The 22,414-nt window shown below is 42.5% G+C and overlaps 1 protein-coding gene across 1 annotated transcript in view; it reads left to right on the plus strand.

Annotated features, from left to right (window-relative positions):
- Window positions 1–2,217: 2,217 nt before the first annotated feature.
- The window catches only part of CLSTN1 (calsyntenin 1), a gene marked incomplete at its 5' end in the record, with an annotated part of 21,567 nt that continues 1,370 nt past the window's right edge, over window positions 2,218–22,414 (plus strand). Inside the window, 16 exons of the mRNA XM_009078852.1 lie at window positions 2,218–2,247; window positions 3,652–3,847; window positions 6,398–6,606; window positions 7,619–7,768; window positions 7,861–8,046; window positions 9,190–9,438; window positions 11,079–11,200; window positions 12,142–12,304; window positions 14,353–14,403; window positions 16,262–16,419; window positions 17,256–17,404; window positions 18,155–18,381; window positions 18,759–18,929; window positions 19,470–19,615; window positions 21,013–21,148; window positions 21,776–21,960. Coding sequence (XP_009077100.1) covers window positions 2,218–2,247; window positions 3,652–3,847; window positions 6,398–6,606; window positions 7,619–7,768; window positions 7,861–8,046; window positions 9,190–9,438; window positions 11,079–11,200; window positions 12,142–12,304; window positions 14,353–14,403; window positions 16,262–16,419; window positions 17,256–17,404; window positions 18,155–18,381; window positions 18,759–18,929; window positions 19,470–19,615; window positions 21,013–21,148; window positions 21,776–21,960 — 2,528 coding nt within the window. The remainder of the gene's footprint in view (window positions 2,248–3,651; window positions 3,848–6,397; window positions 6,607–7,618; window positions 7,769–7,860; window positions 8,047–9,189; window positions 9,439–11,078; window positions 11,201–12,141; window positions 12,305–14,352; window positions 14,404–16,261; window positions 16,420–17,255; window positions 17,405–18,154; window positions 18,382–18,758; window positions 18,930–19,469; window positions 19,616–21,012; window positions 21,149–21,775; window positions 21,961–22,414) is intronic.

The following is a 22,414-nucleotide window of genomic DNA, read 5'->3' on the forward strand; positions in this document are numbered from 1 at the left end:
AGGGAGGAGACTTTCCTTAAGGCATTCCATGGTCCTCATGTATTGCTGCTTGGTTGGAGCTGGGAGAACATATTCTTCTCCTTCTGGGGAGTGGAAATGGAAACAGATCCTAAGTTCTGAAGGTGCCTAGTCAAATATTGTATGTATTTTATGTACAGAATAGTTTAACATACTTAAACTGTCATTTAAATATCTTGGGAAGCTTTTGATTAACTATATAATGTGGATATGATACAATGGTGTAAAATACTTAGCAATACAGAAAGATAGACACTAAAACTCAACAAAATCTTAAAATTCTACCAGGTTCTCACTGTCTTTTAACTGTGCTACACTAGAAAGGAGAACTACAGCATTCCTTTGGGATACAGGGTTGCTGTGTGTTTTCTGGCTGACACAAGTTCCACAAACCTGTGCTGCCTGTGAAATGAGATGGTTTTTTCACCTGTAAGTGCAGCTGAGGGAAACACTGAAGTGCTGTCCTAGTCCCTGTTTAGCTGAACAGTTCAAACATAGTAAATATAAGCTAATTTACAGGTTGGTCATCATTCTGATCTCAGTATGGGGGGGAGAGAGAGAGTTATTTCAGTCATGTATCTCAGTGCTGAATGGCATGAGAAACATCTGGCAGAGATTGAGCCATGGAGCACCTCAGTTTTACACCTTAAGCAGCATCTGGAGACACAGAGCTATTTACTGGAGAGTTTGTTTATGACTTAAGCTCAGGAGCCAGAACTGGACTGCCAGAACTTGCTGGCAGCCAAGTTGGGGTTGGTGCCAGAGTTACAGGTCACTTCAGATGAGAGGGAACTGACCAGTTTTTAAACAGCATCCCCTCTCCAAAGAGGTAATTGCCCTATTAACACACTTTTCCCTCTCCTCACCATTCCCAGGCTTTCTGCCTAATCTTCCCTTCCATTTGCTTTTCCCTATAGCCTTAATATCTCACAGAGAATGTTTGGCTCAGTCACTGGAGGGAGCAGGGAGGTGGGTGTACAAGAGTTGAGATGTGGAACGTTTCAAAGCTTGCAGTTGGAATGTCTCTTCTGGCTTATCAGTGGTGTCAGCCACCAGTTGACACCGTGTAAAATTTTGTTGAATGATGCTGTTGGCAAAACACATGAAAATCTGGGATTATATTTATATTCTGTGTAAGAATAGAGTGAAAGAAATGATGTGGGTGCCACAAGAGGCAGCAGATTGGGTGTGCTAAAATAAAGGGCTGATTCTAAACCCAGGGATTACCTGAAGTGAGTTTCAGGGTGAACCCATTGAGAGCTATTTCAAAAACTGGTTCCTTTTAAAATGAAGACCTAGAAATCATAAGGTCACTTAGTTATAATTCCACTTCAATATTAACCTGTAAATTTGCCTTTTTAAGAAAATACTTCTGTCTAGCTATAGTACCTCATGTTTTTCTGAGGCCTCTCTGGAATGGAGACTTGAATGTGTCACTGCAAGTTGTTGGGAATGTGTGAGGATTGCCAGGAGATCTGCTAGAAGTGATTTTAAGGGTACAGGTCTGCTTTGTTGTACAGGAATTCAAGTCAAAATTATGGAAATCAGGAAAAAACCCCAAATGATGTGCTGGATGATACATAAAAGGTGCTGGTTTGGGGGTTTAACAAGTTGTATTTGCAGGGGAGTGAAGAACAGGGTGAACTAAAACACAGATCCAGAAAATTGATGTGGAAACAGAAAAATTCCATGACGATTCTAAAAAAATAAAAACCCCACAACATTTTTTTTCTGGAACTCAAAAGGGAAGTGTTAAGTTCTTTAATTGTAGAAACATGGTGGTTTCAGTGTAGTAGGTAAAAATGGTTTAAATTGTCTAATATGTCTTCTTTAAATAGAATAGTGTAAATGAAGTCAGATGAATTCTATTTTCTGGGTAGTTATTAACATGGAATTTGGAAAATCTCTTGTTTAGCAGTTGGTGTTATTAAAAAGAAGGAAAAGGAAAAACAAAACCTTGATGAACTTCCTAAATACTTCAAAATCTTACAAATGACAGCGTGGAGTTAAAAGATTAAATCATATTTAACATAACTAAAAACTCTAAAATTGTAACAGTTGCAGCAATTCAGCACTGGAATTTGAAACTACAACTTTTGCAAAGCTTTTCTGTGTAACGCGTGCGTCTGTGCCTTTTCCTGATTTGCTCCCATTCAGCCTTTCCTGTTACTGACTTGGGTTTGTCTTTTCTCCCTTTAGAGAGTTTTGAGGTGACAGTCACCAAAGAAGGTGATAAAGGGTTCTTTCTATCCCTTTTATGAATATTAACCTACTAACTTTGGTTATGAAATGGGGAATCAGCACTGAAACAGAAGATCCTGTCATGCTCTTTTGTCCCATTTATTCTCCCAGTTTTTTTCTATTTTAAAATGTATTGATTAAAAACTGTTATGTAACCAAACCCTTGGTTAGAAATATCTGTAAATCAGACATCCATTTGAACCGTTTGGGGACACTGTTCTGTGGACACTGAAGAAGTTGTTTTGGGGGAAAACTAGCCTGTTCTGATGTTTTCAGTCCTATCTTACTTCTTTGGGACATGTGAAGTTTTTTCATATGCTTTGTAAAGTAATATTGAAGTGCTGAAGCATTAGAACAACTTCCCTGCACTGCACTTCCTTCAGGATGTACTTCAGTAGTTACAAATCTGAATCAAATGCCCTTTTTGTGAATCCCTCTAGACATGTTAACAGCAGGAGTGTGTTCTTGGTACTGTGATACCAACTCTAATGGCTAAACAGTGGTTTATGCCAGTATAAGAAAACCACCTTCAAAACATACTGAGTTACAGAGGTGAAAACACAATGTAGGTGATCAAACAGTTTATTGAGTGGTCTCTGTTAGCACAGCAAGGTGTGCTGGGCTTACCTAGCTGTGCCAAACAGAGTCTCGTTGTGCAATCCTAGGCTGAGATGTGTTTAAAAGGTACCAGGCACTTCTCTTCCAAGTTTGTTAGGGTGGAGAGTCTGAGGAGAAGGAAAACCTACTAAATCCTGTCCTGTGAGAGCTTCCTTGCCTAACATTCGGCCTGTGTTAGTAGATAGCTGTTGAAATGGATGCCTGAGAAGTTGGTATTTCTACCTTTCTCATTCAGTAGTTTGTTTTGATTCCCTAATTTTAGCCAGGTCCATTGCACAGGAAGACTTTGTCCTTTGATCTTTTGACAGAATTTCTGTAATTATGGTGCTGAACCTGTACTCGAAGCTTTTTCATCCCTTGACTTGTAACTGTGCATTTTAACCTCCTGCTCTGGTCAAAACAAACAAGCTGCCCAGCTATTCCCAGTAGCTTGGCATAGAAGATATTACCAGTGGCCTTGGCTGTTATGCTCACATAAGATCTACTCTTACCCTAGAGCTATCTCAAGTACTCCTGTGAAATGCCTGTCTACATTTCTCTTTCTCTTTTGTACTCCTGCATGAATGGATGCAAAGTAAACAAGTTGCTTGGAAGGCAGAAGTATGCTTCTTTTTTACTAAAGTTCCCAGAAAATCACCCATTTTTAAAGCACAAGTGCTCTTGCTTTGTCCACAGCCCCTCACAAACCCCTGGCTGCAAAATATTTGGTCTTTTATTTTAAACAGCCTCTTATCATGTTGACTGGTTCTAACCTCTCTTACTTTGGCTCCATAGGTGAGATTTGTGGATTTAAAATTCACGGGCAAAATGTTCCCTTTGAAGCAGTGGTGGTGGATAAATCCACTGGTGAGGGAATAATTCGCTCTAAGGAGAAACTTGACTGTGAACTGCAGAAGGACTACACGTTCACTATCCAGGCCTATGACTGTGGCAAGGGACCAGATGGAGCAAATGCCAAAAAATCCCACAAGTAAGTAAATTTGGGGTGGGCTGAGGGGAATCATAGAATCAACCTGGTTGGAGAAGGCCTCCAAGATCATCCAGTCCAACCCTACCGTGGTCACTAGACCATGGCACTAAGTGCCACATCCAGTCTCAGCTTGAAAACCTCCAGGGATGGTGAATCCACCACCTCCCTGGGCAGCACATTCCAATGTCTGAGCACTCTCTCCAGAAAAAAATCTGTTCCTAGTATCCAACCTAACCCTCCCCTGGCAGAGCTTGAGTCTGTGCCCTCTTGTCCTGCTGCTGGTTGCCTGGGAGAAGAGACCAACCCCCACCTGACTCCAACCTCCTGTCAGGGAGTTGCAGAGGGTGATGAGGTCTCCCCTGAGCCTCCTCTTCTCCAGGCTGAACACCCCCAGCTCCCTCAGCCTCTCCTCATGGCTCTTGTGCTCCAGTCCCTTCACCAGCCTCGTTGCTCTGCTCTGGACCTGCTCCAGCAGGGAAGTTTGGTTCCAAATGATCTCCTATTCATGGTGATTTATGCTGTGTATGTTCAGAGTAAATGTGGACCAAAAGCAAAATGGATGTGAACTGCTTGGATATCCCTGGACATCATTTTACAGCTAATCTCTATGATTCTGCCTCATCCCTTGGTGTCTCTGAATGTGCATTCAAAAATAGTGTGAGGATAGAAGCAGGAAAAGCATTGATACAGTTAAAATCTGACTTGAGTTGATACAAGGAGTTTTCATGGGATGCCAAGCCTGGACATTGTTTCAGAATTGAGTTTCTACATCCAAAAAACTGGTTCAAGAAGCCAATCTATATTAAGCTTAATAAAAATACAAAGAAGGCATGTTGCTCTCATTTCCAGACAGCTTCACCAAAAGAACCCAAGATCAATAGCACGAGGCTCATCCCTGCCCAGATTAAAGAATGGGAACAAAGCAATCTTTAGCTAATCTTTATCTAAAGAAAAACCACAATATAAAAGGCTCTCTAAAAAAATCCACTTGAGAATAGCTGTTGAACACCCTGGTGTAAACATCTGCAGAGCATGTGGCAGAGGAAGGGTGGTGTGGAGCAAAGAAGGGCACAAATAGGAGGAATGGAGTAGTAGAGGTCAGTCTGGTGACAAACCCAACCTTACTGCCCTATGGCTGTTTGCTTCAAACAGGCAGCAGAATGTTCCCTCTTTAAGGATTGCACTTCTGGAAAATAGCTATGGCCTTACACTGTGGTGCTCAATTTGACTTCTGGAAGAAGATTCCAAAGAGAAAAAAGATCAAATGTTTTGTTGGGTTGGCTGGAATTACATTTTTTTGTACCTTCTCCACATTGTAGAATTTGCCTATATTTTTCTCCCTGTGCTGATTGAGATAGAAACTTTCCTCTGATGGGTCTAGTAAAAATCAGGATGATCCAAATTCATGGCTGTGTAATGAGCATCCAGCAGCATGTACTGCTTCTCCCCCAGCAGAGTGATGGGTTTACTCAATCTGCACCTACAAACCACTGCTCACATTTCCTTAGCTGGCTGTGTTATGTTTCCAGTGGTTTTTAACCATCTTGGAGTGTAGCTCTGCAAGTCAGGAGTGACAGTGTTCAGAGCCAGCTTGGATGAAGCCTTGAGCAGGGGATTGGGACTAGATGATCTCTAAGGTCCATTCCAACCCCTTAACAATGTGTTTGGTACAGAAGGCCTTGTTTTGGTGGTGTTTATTTAGCACAAAGGATAAAATAAAACCTTAAAGATTTATCTTTTTAGCATGAGCATTAGAAAACTGTCTTTATGGGAGAATCATAGTGGTTGAATTACTTTCCTTTGTTGACCTTTTCTCCTTGGCCATTGGCACAAACTGCACTATTTTCCTATTCTGTGTACACCAGCAATCAGTGACAGGCGTGAAAGGATGGAATTCAAGATCCAATCTGTTTAGGCTTATCTGTCTAGGCTGTATGATGTGTTAAAGTCTATCTGCCACTTCTGTGCTTCTTCTGTTTAAATTGTCTGATTTCTTATTTCTGCATCCAAGAAATAAACCAGTTTTCCCTGACTTACACAGCTGAGTACTTTATTAGCAAAAGAAAGCCAATCAAATGCACTTGAGTGAGCTCTTAGTCTAAGACTAGTCTTAACTGTCATTCTTGTTCACTTGAAATAAAAATTGGGTGTTCATATCAAATACTCTGACAGCAGCAAAGAGCTAGGATTGTACTGTTTAACAGAAGTGAAAGCCTATTTTGTCACAGCTCTATTTTGTTGTATTTCTGTAAAATGGCACCGATTTGATGGCTGCAATAGAAGGGTTTGAATTTTATTTGCAAATAAACAGCAGTAGTAAACAATAACCTCAGACTACACTGAATTATATAGCAGCACACTGGGAAACACCCACTGCTTTCCTCCTGGTTAGGGTAGTGAGATTGTTGGCTTCATTAGTCATTGCTGCTTCTTCTGGGGGCTCAAATTCCAAAGCATGGCTTCATGTGGCAAAGAGGGAGCTGTTGGATTAGATTCCTGGCAGGAACAGGACATTTGCAGTCTGTAGAGACCTTTGTGTTTCCTTTCCAGAGCCACAGTCCATATCCAGGTGAATGATGTTAATGAATATGCTCCTGTGTTCAAAGAGAAGTCCTACAAGGCCACAGTGATTGAGGGCAAGAGGTATGACAACATCCTCAAAGTGGAAGCAGTGGATGCAGATTGCTCACCACAGTTCAGCCAGATCTGCAGTTACGAGATTGTAACTCCTGATGTTCCTTTTGCTATCGACAAGGATGGTAAGGACACGGGTGGGATGGAGTGGGAATTACTGGAATTGCCTCCCAAAGAACAGGATCCAAACTGGGCAGCACAGCAAGTCTGTCATTCCTATCCTACAGCATAGCTAAGCAGAGGTGTTCCCTCCAGCAGCTTGAATTGATAATGGGAAGGGAGATGTCTTTCAAAGCCAATACCATGTGCTGTCGCTGATGTAAGGAGCAGATGGGGCATTGCATGTGTGTTGCTTGTAAAATGCTTTTCAAACTAGAGGAAGTAGTAGCTGTATTATGTTTTAAACCAGCTCTTAGTAGGCTTTTTTAGTGCCTGTAGTTTTCCATTCTGTATTAGGATAAGTTTGGCTAATTCACTTTCAAAAATTGCAAATTCAAAGGATTCTGAGTGTGCTTTTCACATCTGAGATGCTCTTTGGGGCTCTGCAGCTTACAGTATCCTGGCTATGGGTTCTGAAGTGCAGTGATTTGTTTAGGTCCTTTCCTGACCTCTGGTGATCTATGGACCCTTCGGAATGTATAGATTACTTCTAGGGGTTCAAGCAAGCTGGTTAAGCAAAGCAAACAGTTTTTAGTGGGCTTTACTTTGAGTTGTTTGGGGATCCACATTGCCAGTGGATTATTTTTGTGGGTTTGCAAATTAAAAAAGGTAGAGAAACCTGGCATGTGCCAAACAATTTATGTATCAGTTACCACCCATGAACAGTTTCATTTTGAGATAATAGACTGTTAAGAGCCTGAGGATTATATACCTGCTGTTCTGTGTGTGCTCATTCTCTGGATTTGGGTAATTTTAAGGGGGTGGGCCTGCTGCCAGGCCTGATGCCAGGCCTGATGTGAGCCTGGCATTGAAAAGTCAAATGGTGAAGGGTAATTCCCTTGCAGATGTGTCTGTTAAGGTCTTGGTACCTGTATGAAGTACACAGGTGGTACCTGGATCCATTTTCTGCAGAGTGACCCTGAGAAATTATATTGATGTCTGATTATTGCTTTTTTTTTTTTTGTGTGTGTGTGTCAGGTTACATAAAAAACACAGAGAAGTTAAGCTATGGTAAAGAACATCAGTATAAACTGACAGTAACAGCCTATGACTGTGGGAAGAAAAGAGCTGCTGAGGATGTGTTGGTTAAAATTAGCATTAAGCCTACATGCAAGCCTGGCTGGCAAGGTTAGTTTGCTCTCCTTCCTTCCTGCTCTTAGCATTTACCTGCAGCTAAAGAGGAGAGATTTTTAATCCTGTTTCTTTGGGGAAATGTACAGGTTGGAGCAAAAGGATAGAGTATGAGCCTGGCACTGGCTCCTTGGCTCTGTTCCCTGGGATGCATTTGGAGACCTGTGATGAGCCAATAACCTCTGTTGAAGCAACGGTTGAACTAGAAACCAACCATATTGGTAAAGGCTGTGATAGAGACACCTACTCTGAGAAATCCATCCACAGGCTCTGTGGTAAGAAAGCTTTTGTTAAAATGAAAGTGCTCTCTCTTCTTTATTGGTTTCTCTTTGAATTTTATGTTAGCCCAGAAATCAATGAGTAGATCTGGTCTTCATTTGCATGTAGTTTCCTTCAACTCCTAGCAGGCAGTAAAAGGCATGAAATTGCCTGAAGGTGACTTTTCAAATAATTCTCAAATGTGGTAAAGAATCTCTTTGTTCTGCCTCTCCACGAGCTTATAGAGACTCATAATTTCCCTCGCATGAGATTCACGTTTGAGAGCTGGAAGAATGTTATCTGTGTAGAAGGGTATGGCCATTAAAACCTCTCTGGTGTTCTGGGCAGGATGGGTGTGATGGCTGCAATCTAAGAAATACATGGGGGAAAACTAGATGAGAAAGTGGTTTGGAACAAAACAGTTCACTTGCATGAGATAAATTCCTACTGTGCTTGCCCTAGGAATGAAGGCCCTTGGCATCCACCCATGCTGCAGTTAAAGGCCTTAGGAAAAGCTTATGCATCCTTTATAGCCAGTGTGGGAGAGTAGAGCTTACAGGACCAATTATCACTGATGATTTATGTCTTGAACTTCAGATGAAGGTGTGAATAGGTGTAACCCCAGAGGCCCAAGCAATTCCTTAGCTATTCCCTGACTGATTGCATGACACTGAGCAGTGGGGAAGGGTCAGCAAGCCAAGAACCTGCTGGGTGTCATTGCTTCTGACTGTGCTGTGATTGCACAGTGAGCTGAGAGGGGATGCCAGTGCACTGTCTTCACCTGGGTGGGTGTTAGTGTTACTACAAGTCCAGTGTCAAGAGAAAGGCATCAGATCCATGGGCCTGAGGGGCAAGTGGCATTGATCTCATGGTTCCTGAGATAAAGGCAAAAGAAGGTTTTATAGCTGTAGAGATTGTAAGCAAAACAATTTCAGTGAGATCAGTTGTCTATCCAGGAGTTAAATTTGTGGAAGTCATGGTGATATTAGATGTCTATAATTAGTGCCACATTATTTCAAAGAAGAATTGCTTGATGGGTGATGGTGATGGATAATCCTGACAGCTGGTGCTGAAAAATTAGTGCTGAGAAAAAACAGTTTGGTTTGAAACTAGCAGTGGTCTGTTAAGTTTGTGTTTTCATTGGAGCATTTGTGTTGTAGGTGCTGCTTCTGGCACAGCTGAGCTGCTTCCCCCTCCAAGCAGTGCTGCTAACTGGACTATAGGACTTCCAACTGATAATGGACACGACAGTGACCAAGTCTTCGAGTTTAATGGCACTCAAGCTGTGAAGGTTCCAGATGGTGTTGTCACAGTCAATCTGAAAGAGCCCTTCATGATTTCAGTCTGGATGAGGCATGGGCCTGGAACCAAAGAGAAGGAGACGATCCTGTGCAATTCAGACAAGACAGGTTTGTCAGACTTCACTCACAAACACTCTGATTTCAGTTTCTTCTCTACCTTAGGGTTGTTTTGTTGGTTTTTTTGGGGGGAAGTGAAATGAAGTGACTTGAAAAATCAGTGTTCACTGTGCATTGGTTTGGCCTTAGATTATCTTGCTGCAGATTGGCTTGTTTTTTTAATCCTATTTCAGTTTACATTATGCACTTCTTTTGCTGTGCTGGATGACTTATTCTGGCAATGCAGTCTCGAGTTTGCATCTCCAAAGATAGCCTTGTTCTTGATGCTGCCTGAAAACATTAAGACACATATATCGGGTCTAGTGACAGCATTTGCTGCTGTATCTTTTTTTTTTCTTGGAGGATATAATTTCTCTTTCTCCAGTGATGAAGTTTTTTGTCACCCTGTGCATAATTTCTGTCTCTGTGAATGCTACAGACGCAATAATTTTGAAGATGCTATTAATAAGAAGGAAATGTGATAGCCCTGTTTCCATAATTGCTGTCTAATGGGGGTGAAAGAATTCTTGTCTTTGTCAGCAGGAGCAATGCATTTGTCCAGCATGTTAGAAAGAGACTATTTAAAATGCTGCTTGGGTTTTCAAAGGAAACTGCACTGAATGTATTTTAAATTTCATTTGAAAATAAGAAGGATTTGGCAGTATTTGTAATACTCTGAGAGCATTTCTTTGAACAGGAGAAAAGTGACAGTCATTCAGAACTGGGTACAAATATTCTCCTCTTTTCCTACCTTCATTGTTCCTGTTAATCAAAACACAAACCTTTGCATTTGTGAAAGTAGGTGAACTGGAGAGAGAAAAAAAAGGCAAATTTTAAATACAGTTTTTCCCTGGTTTAAAGTACATGGGAAGCAAACCTTCAGAACAGCTTTTCCTTTTGTATTCCTTGGTTTGCCCTAACCATGGAATTCTTGTGAGAGCTAGCTTCTGGTAGTATGAATGTCATTTGCCTTCATTTTAATGGTACATTATGAAATGTGGGAAGAGTGGATGGAGGGCAGTTGGAGGGAGAGGCAGTTTGGAACAGATTGCACTGGAACAGTGCAGGTTTCAGTGCTGTCAGGCTGAAAGATCGACAGGATTTTGGTGTAGTTTCATTCCCTCCTTTCTTGACTCATCCATGCCATGGATGATCTAGCTAAAATGTTTCTTTTCCTTATTCTTACCTGTTTCTCTAGCATCTCACCTCTATTTCTTTAAAGTGACAAATCCCTTAGAGCTGTGACTGTAGTTGCCTCTGGGCAGAGTGTGTCCAGCTGCCATCAGGTGTACATGCTCCCAGTCAGTAATGAGATGCAGTAGAAGGTACTCATTTGTAACAAAAAGGCTCTTCTGTTTGCAAATAGAGCTCTTTTTCTCCTGCTGACAGGTTTATCTCTGGCTCTTCACTCCTGTGCCTTGGTTTAGATTGGCTCTGGAGATAGACCTGTCTATTGTGCATTCTGTTGTGCTTGTGGGTTCTTCAAGAACGTTTGTGTTCCCAGTGCTCTCACCATGCCTGGCTTACTCCTGCATTTGTTTCTTCCTATCAGTTACTCTGAGGTTGAAGTATGAAATTGCAGAACCAGGTGGGTTTTGTGGAGTGCTTAAGGTTTAGAGGAAATAACACCCTTAATTCCAACTGTTGTGCAGATATGAACCGACACCACTACACTCTGTACGTGCACAACTGTCGACTCGTCTTCCTCTTCCGCCAGGAGCCCTCGGAGGGCAAAACATACAAACCTGCTGAATTCCACTGGAAACTGAACCAGGTGAGTTTGGAAGCATGCTAAAGTGAAAACCACTGGAGACTAAACTCCCTCATACTCTACTTTGCAATCAATACTTCTTGCAACGTCAGTGTTCCCATGTCATGTTTTATACAACCCAACAACACGTGTTTTACGTGTGCTCAAGTGTCAGATTCAGGTGTACCTTTTCATCTTGAATATGAAATACAAAATACAATGTCAGTCTTCCCACTGTGTCAGTTATCCTCACAGAGTGCACTGTTGTGTAGAGTGCAAACCAGTAAATGTTCCAGGTTGTTTAAAGAACTTCTGAGCATGTGACATTTTTCCAGCCCTCTTGGATCCAAGGGATGAAATGACTCTGTGTCAGTTCTTTCAGCTGCTTTAAGTTGCTATTGCAGGTGTGTTTTGCCACCTGAACAGTGAGTTACTTTCTAACAGACCTAACTATATATTAGTTTTTGTGCAGGGTTTTGTGTATGCTGTTCTAATAATGAAATACACATATATGTTGTCTTTGTGGGAAAATTGCTACTTCCCAAACAGCTTTCACAGTAAATGATTCTCTCATGGAAAGCTTTTTCTATTCAAAATGGTCATGCTCTTTTTCCCAGTCCCTCTCAGCACATACGTGTCCTTTATCAAGTTGTGTTGCCTTATAACAGCACTTCAGGATGTGCTTCCATGTAGACATATATTTTTAGATTGAAATGTGCTGTTGTTCCATATAAAAATGAAAGGAACAGAAATCTGTGGAGCTTCCTGTGTTGGCAACAGAAGAAAAGAAGCTCTTTATTAATGTTTGCCAGTGGGTTTGTTTTCAGATGTGTGCCATGTGTGTGGAACACTCAGGATGGCTGTGCAGGCTCAGAGCTTGTTGGTGTGGCTACATGTGTGTGTGCAGAGTGTGCATCAGACCAGTTACTCAACTGTAATGAAATTTTCAAACTCTGTTCCCTCAGGTGTGTGACAAAGACTGGCATCACTATGTGGTCAACGTCGAGTTTCCTGCAGTGACTCTCTACGTGGATGGTGTGTCCTATGATCCTTTCCCAGTGACTGAGGATTACCCACTTCACCCTTCCAAGATAGAGACACAGCTGGTGGTTGGAGCATGTTGGCAAGGTAATTATTTACAGTTGTTAATACTTGTAATTAACTGCTTTTCATGAAATCTTTGTGGTTAGCCCAGAAGTACAGAGCAGATCTTTTTAGGGCATTAAAGAGAACTTGTTTGGCCTTTAGCAGATTATTTTTGCTCCTAGCTGGTATCACATATTTCCTCTTTGAGTCAGTTTTTCCATGAGTGTTTGTTTTCTCATTGGCCACAGGTGTGTGTGAAATACAAAGCTGCTCCCCAAGCTGTTTTCCAGCAAAGTGACTTTTGTGGTGACCATGGGAACACAGAGAGCTTATTTTTAATAACAGCCCTAAGAATACATCAGATCCCTCAGATTACTAAGCAGAACACTTAATTTCCAAAAGGTTGGAAAGCACATTGTAGGCAAAGTGCTCTCATCAATGGAGTCATGACCAGCAGACAGTTCAGCAGAGCAACATAGCAAACCTCTCTTGGATATTTTACCATTTCTGCCTATAAAAATAGACATCTCCTTTATTGTTTGCAAACAATGCCTTAAAAGACAGCATTCTTCAAGCTGTGGAGTGCTGATTCATGTGCTGTAATACTTTAAAACCTGCTCTTCAAAGCTTGAGGAAAAGGAGAAAAATACATCTGAACATGGATGCTGCTTGCCAGAGAGCTTTGTAGCAGAGCTCTTGCTTCACAGTCCTCAACTGCAGTGTTTGCTGATTAAATTACACCCTTGCTGGTACAAAGCTGATCTTTCTGGTTGGAGATAAAACACTGTTAAATCATTCATGTTTTATTTAGTTCCCATTATAGACTGGAGTTGCATTCTGCAGTAATGCATAGAAGCAGGTGGAGTGAGTGACAAATGGGAAGCTTTGAGACACTGTAATCAAATTAAGTCTCTTTTCTCTGTGAGTTTTAAGGCTTTGAAGTGTGAATGAAGGTTAAATTATCTGTCCTCTCCATCAAATCTATTATTTTGTGACAAGTTCACTATCATTCAGTGCTAATGTTATTTCAGTGCTAAATTCAGCCTGTTGTCCCTTCCTTGCATCAATTAATGATTTCCTCTGTAATTCATCTCATTCTGGCTGTGACTGTCCAGCTAACTCTTCTAGCTCAAAGGGAACCTGTAATGTCAAGAAACTAGAGCTTGAAAACTCTGTTCCAGCTAAATGTATGGAGTGTGTACTGACTTCCATGTGTGTTCTGCATCCCAACAAAAACATGGGCATTTAGTTGAAAAACTCCTGTTTCCTATTGGCACCATGAGATGATTCTTTAATTTCTTCTGACATGAGATTTCTGTTTAATGGCAGCAGGCTGAAATAGGAGTATAAAAGTCTGGAATACAAGAATTTGAGGTGCTTCCTATGAAAACTCCACCAAAAGGCTGATTTTTAGGGGATTAGAACACATGGTGAAAAGAGTTTGCCAAAGGGATGAAGTTAGTGATCATCCTCTGGGTCTTACCAAGGTGTTAAAATAAATCAGGCTGCTCTAAGTTATGTATGCAGCTCACCTCCAAGGAGAGATTTTATGCTTCTGAAGAAGTTCTCACTTTTCATTTAAAAGATTAAAAGCTGCTTTTCATTTTTGGTGCTTCCATCTGATAAGTTGCTTCATGCATATGATACTATTGTTATGATTACGAAGTCTGTGTTGGTAAAGGTTTCTTTTCATCAGCTTTTAATACCTTTTGGTGATTTGCTGTTTTAGGCTGGATCCCACTTTAATTTCTCCTGAAGTAGAGTTAACAGAGCTGTGTCTCATTACCAGTAGTGGTTTGTGTGGGGTTTGCTACCTTGGTTCAGGTGTTCTCCAGTTTTTACTGCAGTTTGTGTTATGGGACTGGTTGGGTTATCTCCCCATGACTATTATGGTCTTGTAACAACACAGTGATGCTTCTTCCCTGCATTGCAGCTCTTTGAGAGAACTCCTAACCCTTGAGAAGTTGGGTCAAATACCTGCAGGCATTTGGGGGAAGTGCTGCTTTGTTTTTTCTGTGCTTAGAGTTTACCAAATTGTAACTACTTGGTCCTTTCCCTGTTGTCCTGTTCTTTGTCTTGCTTTTCTACAGAGTATACAGGAAATGAGAATGACAATGAAACTGTGCCCGAGACCTCTGCAGGTTGCTGGAGTTTTTTCCCTACTGTTTTGTTTCATTTTTAAGCCAAGACATTGCTTCATCTCACACACAGCATGAAATGCAGGCACTGCATTCAGGCCATTGACCTTCACATAATCCTCTCCTAGGCTTGTTCCTTCATTGTGCTTCTATTTGCAGAGCTTCATCAGCTGACTTTTTTGCTTGATACTTTGGTTTTTGGTTGGTTTTATTTTATTGCATCCAAATGCACATCCATGTACAAATTGCAGCTGTTTTTTCATTGCAGTGAAGTGGTGTGAATAATTTGCTTATGTAAAATATCAGCTTAGAATATCTTTCATCCAGTTTTGTTGTAACATAAATCCACCTCATCCTATAGAAATGTCTGTGTTGATGCATGTAGGGATGTGTGTTTATCATGGAATCATTCAGTGCATTGGGAAGGATCTCTGGAGGTCAGGTAGCTCTGCTGCTCACTCAGAGCAAGACTCATTGCATATGTGCTGCTCATAAGGACAGACCTGTAGCTTACAGTGGATACTCACTTGAGCAGAAATTGATAGAAAATTCTATTTACAGTGAATGGGCAACAAGGCTTTGGCCACCAGGAATTTCAGGTTGGCCTCACGGTTTCATTTTCTTAGACTTTTTTAGTGATGGTTCAGTGGATTTTGTGTCTTGAGTTGTGACACAAACTTAGCATGTGTTTCTGGAAGTGTATTCAAGGTATGTACTCTTTCTGGAAAGTTTCAGAATTCCTGGAATAATCTGGATGGAATTGACTAAAGGTTTCTAGCTGTGCATCACATTTTAATTTGGCAGGGAGGTAGCAGCACCCAGGGCTTAGCAGCTGGAGCTGCACAAATGCAAACTGGAAACTATAATTTGTAACAGGACAATCCACCACTGAATGTTTTTTTGAGTCACACCAGGGATCTTAAAGCACTCAGATTCTTTAGAAAGATGTCTAAGCTCGTTTTAAAAATTGGGTTGCTTAGTAAGTGATGGCCTTGAAGTACAAATTTCCAGGAGGTGTTCTGTGGCCCCCGTGGTTTAGCAAGGTCCATTAGGTGATCATGGTAATGTCATCCTCAAAACAATTAAGCAGTAAGGGATTAATTGGGTTGCAATTCATCAGATTTAACCCAGATATCTCAAAATTAGTTAATGGCATGAGTGACTTAGTAGCAAGTAAGTAACTTACTTGCTAATTTTGTACTGCAGCTCATGGTACTGGTTGGATTTTCTCTTATGGTTTCCATCTGTTGTTTCAGATCCACATGAACCCAAGTCAGTCAACACTGACCATAAGTTACCATTAGTTACAAAATTAGGTGCTCACTTGAGCCCACACAGAGAAAGCAGCACCTTTAGAAAGGGGCAGGTAACTCTTAGGCAGCTTTTCAGAATGAGCTGCATCACTGTGAAGTTCCTTTCTCCACTCTGAGTGCAAAGAGAGCCTGTAGGGATGGGTTTAGGTGTAGTTGACTCCCATCTAGAGCAAGAGTGAGTTCTCATCCTGCTGGGCAGTGCCTTTGTGGAGATGGGAGTAGTAGGAGGTGTTAGCTCAGCAGGAGGATTCAGGTTTCATGGCTCATCCCGTGGCTCTGTGTTTCATTCCTGAGCACCACCTCACTGTCTGGGGTTTCTTCTGAAGTGTTTGTCAGTTCAGGATGGCCACAGCTGCCCTGAGGCCATGTGCATGGTGAACTGGTGAATTCTTTATGCTTGACCATAATCACAAGGTTAACACCCAGAATGGACAAAAACTAACCTGCATGTCTGTAATACCTGTGGTGCCAGAAGGCATAGTTGTTGTTTTACAAAAGGAAAGGTAAAAAGAATCAAAACAAGTAAAGATTTTTTTCCCTCCCTGAAGGTGGAGAACTCCGCATGGCTCAGTTTTTCCGAGGCAACCTGGCAGGTTTGATGATTCGTTCTGGCAAACTGGAAAACAAGAAGGTGATTGATTGCCTGTACACCTGCAAAGAGGGGCTGGACTTGCAGATGCCTGATGGTGTGGGCAAAGGTGTGAAGGTAAAGTTGCATATGGACAAAGGGGAACATGTGTATTGTTTTGCTCATAATCGTGACAAGTTTTGCTGGCAGAGTTAGGGGTGTCCCAAATAAAACAACCTCATCTCTTGTGGCATTCCATCCCTGGGAGTGCTCCAGGCCAGGTTGGATGGGGCTCTGAGCAATCTGGCAGAGAGATGAGTTTTAAGGTCCTTCCAACCTAAACCAGTCTGTGATTCCATGATTTTGCATTAAAATTACATGCAAACCAGGAAATCTTTTATGAACATGATCTTAGTGGAGTTTTTTACATGCAAACCAGAAAATTTTTATGAACATGATCTTAGTGGAGTTTAGAATGAAAGTTACTGTGTTCTCCTGAGTCTTGAAGAGACATTTCTGTATCTTGAAGAGACATTTCTGTAAGCCTCTGTTTTACCAGATTGTCTAAATCTTGAAGAGACATTTCTATAAGCCTCTGTTTTACCAGATTGTCTAAGAGGTTCTTAACAAGCAGCTTCATAAACTGAGACTACCTTGCATGACTTACTTAGTAGCAAAGTGGTGTGAACAGAGCTAAATTTCTCCTTTTTGTTCACTGTCTTGTCTGTATTGCTAGAATCACAACTATATGTACCTAGATTTGTTCTTAAAGAATGAAATATTTGCTATATTCCCCTGGAATTAGGCATGGCATAGGGTGGTTAGCCTGTGTCCTACAGAGCCAGTGAATAATGACCTTCCTGCTTTGAATAGAGATGTAATTATCCTGCATTTACCAGTGCTGAGCTCCAGTTTGAACTGCAGCTCATGTTACTGGTTGGGTTTTCTCTTATGGTTTTCATCTGTCGTTTCAGATCCACATGAACCCAAGTCAGTCAACACTGACCATAGAAGGGGATGACATTGACAGAGTTGACAAGGCCATGCAGCACATTTCCTACCTGAATTCTCGCCAGTTCCCAACTCCTGGGATCCGGAGGCTGAAAATCACCACTGTGGTCAAGTATGTCCTAGTGCTGAACTAATGCATCTGGTAGTGGAGCCTGAAGTGATGCTCATGTACCTCAGCTGTGATAAACAAGGGAGTCTTGTTAGGAGCTGCAGTGACAGGACAAAGGACAATGAGTCCAAATTAAAGAGGGGAAATTTAGGTTAGATATTAGGCAGTTTTTCCCTGTGAGGGTGGTGAGACACTGGCACAGGTTGCCCAGGGAGGTAGTAGAAGCCCCAGCCCTGGCAGTGTTCAAAACCAGGTTGGCTAAAGCCTTGAGCAACCTGCTCTGGTGGGAGGTGTCCCTGCCCAGGGCAGGGGGTTGGAGCTACTTCATCTCTAAGATCCATTCCAACCCCTAAAATTGTATGAGTCTATGTCACCATCACACACTTGAATACAGCAAATGTTTTGTGCACCAGCACTCAGTTTTCTGCCTGAGAATGGAGTCAGGAGTGTGTAAGGCAGGAGGAAGGTATTGCCAGGGTATTGCTGTGAGTGTATCTCCAGTGTCACAGCCATCATTAGAGGTGTCACCTGTGGCTGTTAGCCAGAGCCTAGAAATGGGGCCAAATGGTATCTGTAAGTAAAAGTTAATTGTAAGATTGCTCCCTTGGTGGGGATTTCATGCTTTCCAGTGCAGCTGATGAATTTATCTAGGTCTCTTGGGTTTGAGACAACTTTCAAAAAAGGTATAAAGCAATTAGTGTAATTGTGCCTCCTTCACACAGCCCTGACTGCCAAACTGCTTCTGTCCCTCAGGTGCTTCAGTGACGACGCCTGTGTCTCCATCCCCTCAGTGGAGGGCTATGTCATGGTCCTGCAGCCAGAGGAGCCAAAAATCAGCCTCAGTGGCATCAACCACTTTGCTCGTTCTGCCTCCGAGTTTGAGAGTTCTGAGGGTGTTTCCCTGTTCCCTGAGCTTCGCATCATCAGCACCATCACACGGGAGGTGGAGCCAGAGGGAGATGGAGATGAGGATCCCACAGGTAACACCCTGCTCTGCTCAGCACTTCTGCTACCCTCACCTCACTGATCCCACCGGAGGATCTTGCAGAGAGCTCTGGATTTCCCTCTTAATACAAAATCTAATAGGGGGAAGGAAGGTGATCCTGAGCTCTAGGCTAACAAAAATGGAGCTGGAAATGATAATAAGCCCATGCCATTGTCCTCATGTAAATATCCCTTGTTTGTAGTTGTATTTGATTTTCAAGATCATTCACTAAATACAGTGAATCCTTTGTTCTCTTCAGGCCCAGATTTTAATCTATATTCTGGAAGAATGTGACATTTCCTAGCTCTTGAGCTCCTGCCTGCTTCACCTGTGATTCTCCTTACAGCTTTGACTTTCTCTCTGCTCTTTTAGTGCAAGAGTCTTTGGTATCTGAAGAGATCATGCATAACCTGGATACGTGTGAGGTGACAGTGCTGGGAGAGGAACTCAATCAGGAGCAGGAAAGTCTGGAGATCGACATGACACGATTGCAGCAGAAAGGCATCGAGATGAGCAGTTCCAACCTGGGCATGATAATCACAGGTGGGAGCTTTGCTGCTGCTCTGGCTGGGAACAGTGTGCTCAGAGGTGGTTTGTGACACCTGCAAATACCTCATTTGTGTTAGAATGTCAAGCTTGGGCTATTTTTAGAATTCCAGGCACAACTCTTTTAGTGGAAAGCTGTGATTCTAGAAAAGACATCATTCTAGAGAACCCCCTTGCTCTTCAATCCTGTCCCAGATTGCAGGTCACCTCTGGGCTGTGGAAATGGAGTTACACTTGGCCTCACAAAAGACTTGTTCCTTGTGCAGATAATGCAGTGCCTGGGAGCATCATTCCTTTCTGGTTTATATTCAGCTCCCCAAATCCCTTCAGAGACTAACTGGGTCTAGGATGTTATCACAAGATCAATCCACAGGATTTCAATGAAGTCATATATGTGTCTGTACCTGTTCTCTAGTCACTGAAAATCCATCAGCCAAGAAAACCTACCTGAGGAAAGGGAGCAATGTTTGTCCAGTTTATGATGTTGTACCAGTCTTTTGCACGGTAACTGTATCACCTGTGTGTTTCTCTCCCCAGGGGTTGATACCATGGCTAATTATGAGGAGGTTCTGCACTTGATACGCTACAGGAACTGGCACACAGTTTCTCTCTTTGACAGAAAGTTCAAGTTAGTCTGTTCAGAGCTCAACGGACGCTACGTCAGCAACGAGTTCAAAGTGGAGGTATGGGAGCTCCTCTGGCACTCTGAGAAGCTTTGGAGCATGGATGGACTAGGGGATGGAAGCTGTTGCCTCAATTAATAGATAATTGATCAGCTGCTGGTTTAGGTTTTGCCTTGTAAATAAATATTAGTGAATTGTGAGCATTGCAGACTGTATTTTATAGGTAAATGTCTTCTTAGTGCTGTAAGCAAAGCTGCCTGGACAGAGGGGAAGCTTGTTGTGTAGAACTGCTATGGATAATGGAAATGTGAAGGTGAAAAGGTTGGATTGGGAACACAGAGTGTTAATTTAGCAAATGGAGGGAGAGTGATGCTGCCAGAGAGCTAAGTGGCCTTTGTGGATCACTTCTAGGATTCCACAGATGTGCTTGCTGTGCCCTGTACTGCTTTGCTTGTGTCATGCTTAAATTTCTGATCCTAAGGGCTTATGTAAAAGCACAGACAGGTTAAAATTGCACTTCCTTTGCAGCAGAGTACAGGCTTATCATTATTTCATATGTTTATATCAATTATGAAAGTGCAGCAGAAAATGACATTAAGGGCACCAAAATTTCCAGTGCTGGAATGGGAAGTTATTTCTATTGAGAGGAACTGTCTCTGCACCTTTCAGCTGTGAGCTTGAATTGGTCCATTTTAGAGCTGACACTGGAGCTGAGTGTGTTTGCCACCACTGATGGTGGTGGTGTGCTGGGAGGCTCCAGTGGTGCAGAACAGGTATTTTTGTGTGCAGGAATGGAGGTTGTTTCCTGAGGAAATCCTGTGAGCCTGAGTTGGGATCTTACAAACTGTCAAAATGCAGATGCTTTCCTTGTTGTGTAGTAAACACAACCTCTCCTCTGTCCCTGCTGTGCAGTGGGCAGGTACTCTGTGTGTTCCAGCACAGGAAGGGCACATTTAGCTCTGCTTGTTTGGCAAGGAAACATCAAATATGCTGTGCAAGTGATGAGCTTACAGTTGTGCCCAAAGGCAGTGCTGAGTGTGGGTTACACTTGACAGAATAGTTTATTTTTTAGCACTTTCCTACAGACCTTTTTTCTTTGCTGTTACCTGAAAATGTACAGCAGAGTAAGAAAGGGAATGAAAGGTAATTCATGTGTTTGGTATCTGTGTGTGCACTGTTAGTTCAGGATTAACATGGCTGGTTACCAAACTAGATAACAAACTGCCTTTGTCTGTGTGTCTGCACCGATTTGCCAGACTGACCAAACCAGATCTGAGAGCTGTGAAACCAAAGGGGGTTGTGACAAGAAATTACAGCAGGGCTGGTGGTCCCCTGAGACAAACCATGGCTGTGTTGAAGGAGGATTGGATGCTTGTTCTAGGAAAACTCTTGGTTTCTCTCTCTTCAGAATTAAACCATTGGATTTCTGGCATTTAACACTTGGTTTTTGTTCCCAGGTGAATGTTATCCACACTGCCAACCCGGTGGACCATGCTAACCACATAGCTGCACAGCCCCAGTTTGTTCACCCAGTGCATCATTCCTTTGTTGATCTCTCTGGTCACAACTTGGCAAACCCTCATCCCTTTTCAGGTAAGGATTCTCAGCCACCAAGGTTGAGCTGGTTGTTTTTCTGCTGCTGAAATGTCCAATTGCTGCAGAGAGGATTTTTTTCCCCACTGTATTGGACTAATAATCCAAGCAGCTACTTGGTCCAGTTCTCTATTGCCCAGGGAGGAGTGGAGACCTATGAAATTCCTTTCCTTGCCAGCAGAAGAGCTTCTCTGTTGGTGTGTGTACATTGGAAAATGGGAGGAGCTGTAAGACCTAGATAAAGGGCTGTGAGGAACTGGGACAATGTTCTGAATGGCACGAGGGAAGAACTGCAGTGTTATTCCCTTGATGAGTCACTGGGATCTGCCCTTTCTGTTTTAATTACATGAATCTGGCATGGGTGTAGGATGTGAGAGGAAGAAAAACAGGCAATTTAGAGAGGAGTCTGTGTGTGGTGGAATCTGCTTTCCATGTGTGTTCAGTGCTTCAGATGGATGCAGTTATATTTAAGGAACTGAGGTTTAGTTCTTACTTCTTAAGTGACCTGAGACAAACTGTGTCTCTACGTGGAGTGTGTGTATAATGCCATTTTCCCCTTGGAGCTGATGGGAACTGGATATTAGTTCCCAGTACCATGTAAGGAACCCCTTTTATTCTCTGCTGCAGTTGTTCCCAGCACAGCCACGGTTGTCATTGTGGTCTGTGTGAGTTTCCTGGTGTTCATGATTATCCTGGGGGTGTTCCGGATCCGAGCTGCGCACCAGAGGACCATGCGTGACCAGGACACTGGCAAGGAGAACGAGATGGACTGGGATGACTCTGCTTTGACCATCACTGTGAACCCCATGGAGGTAACTTTGTGCAGCTGCTGTCCCTTCCCAGCTGTGGGGGGGTGACTGAGCAGAGTAGTAGAGCAGAACCAACCCCTGAGACATTAGCTGGGAATTTGGAATGAATGTGCCAAATGCCAAGAGCAGTTGTGTTTGGGATCTTGCAGGGTTAGAGCTTCATGGTACAGAGTGGGATTTTACAGATCAGTGTCCAACACTAGTGCTGCAAACTGCCTTAACCATCTTGTCCACACTACCAGGAATTGATTGTCAAAACATCTCTTTGATGTTTCCTTCTCCCATGGCTGACATCTGATAGTTAGAAAAGTGGGAACAAGAAAGATGTGTGACCTTTTCCAGTAGAATTTGCAGTACTGGATCACCCTTCAGAACCAGTCTGTGGAGTGCCAGGACTGACAGCAGTGCCACAGAGCTGTTGTGCAGAGCAGCACTATTTTCTGGTTGCCTCATTCCT

This window comes from Acanthisitta chloris, unplaced genomic scaffold (assembly GCF_000695815.1).
Source record: "Acanthisitta chloris isolate BGI_N310 unplaced genomic scaffold, ASM69581v1 scaffold35660, whole genome shotgun sequence".
Classification (NCBI taxonomy): Eukaryota; Metazoa; Chordata; class Aves; order Passeriformes; family Acanthisittidae; genus Acanthisitta; species Acanthisitta chloris.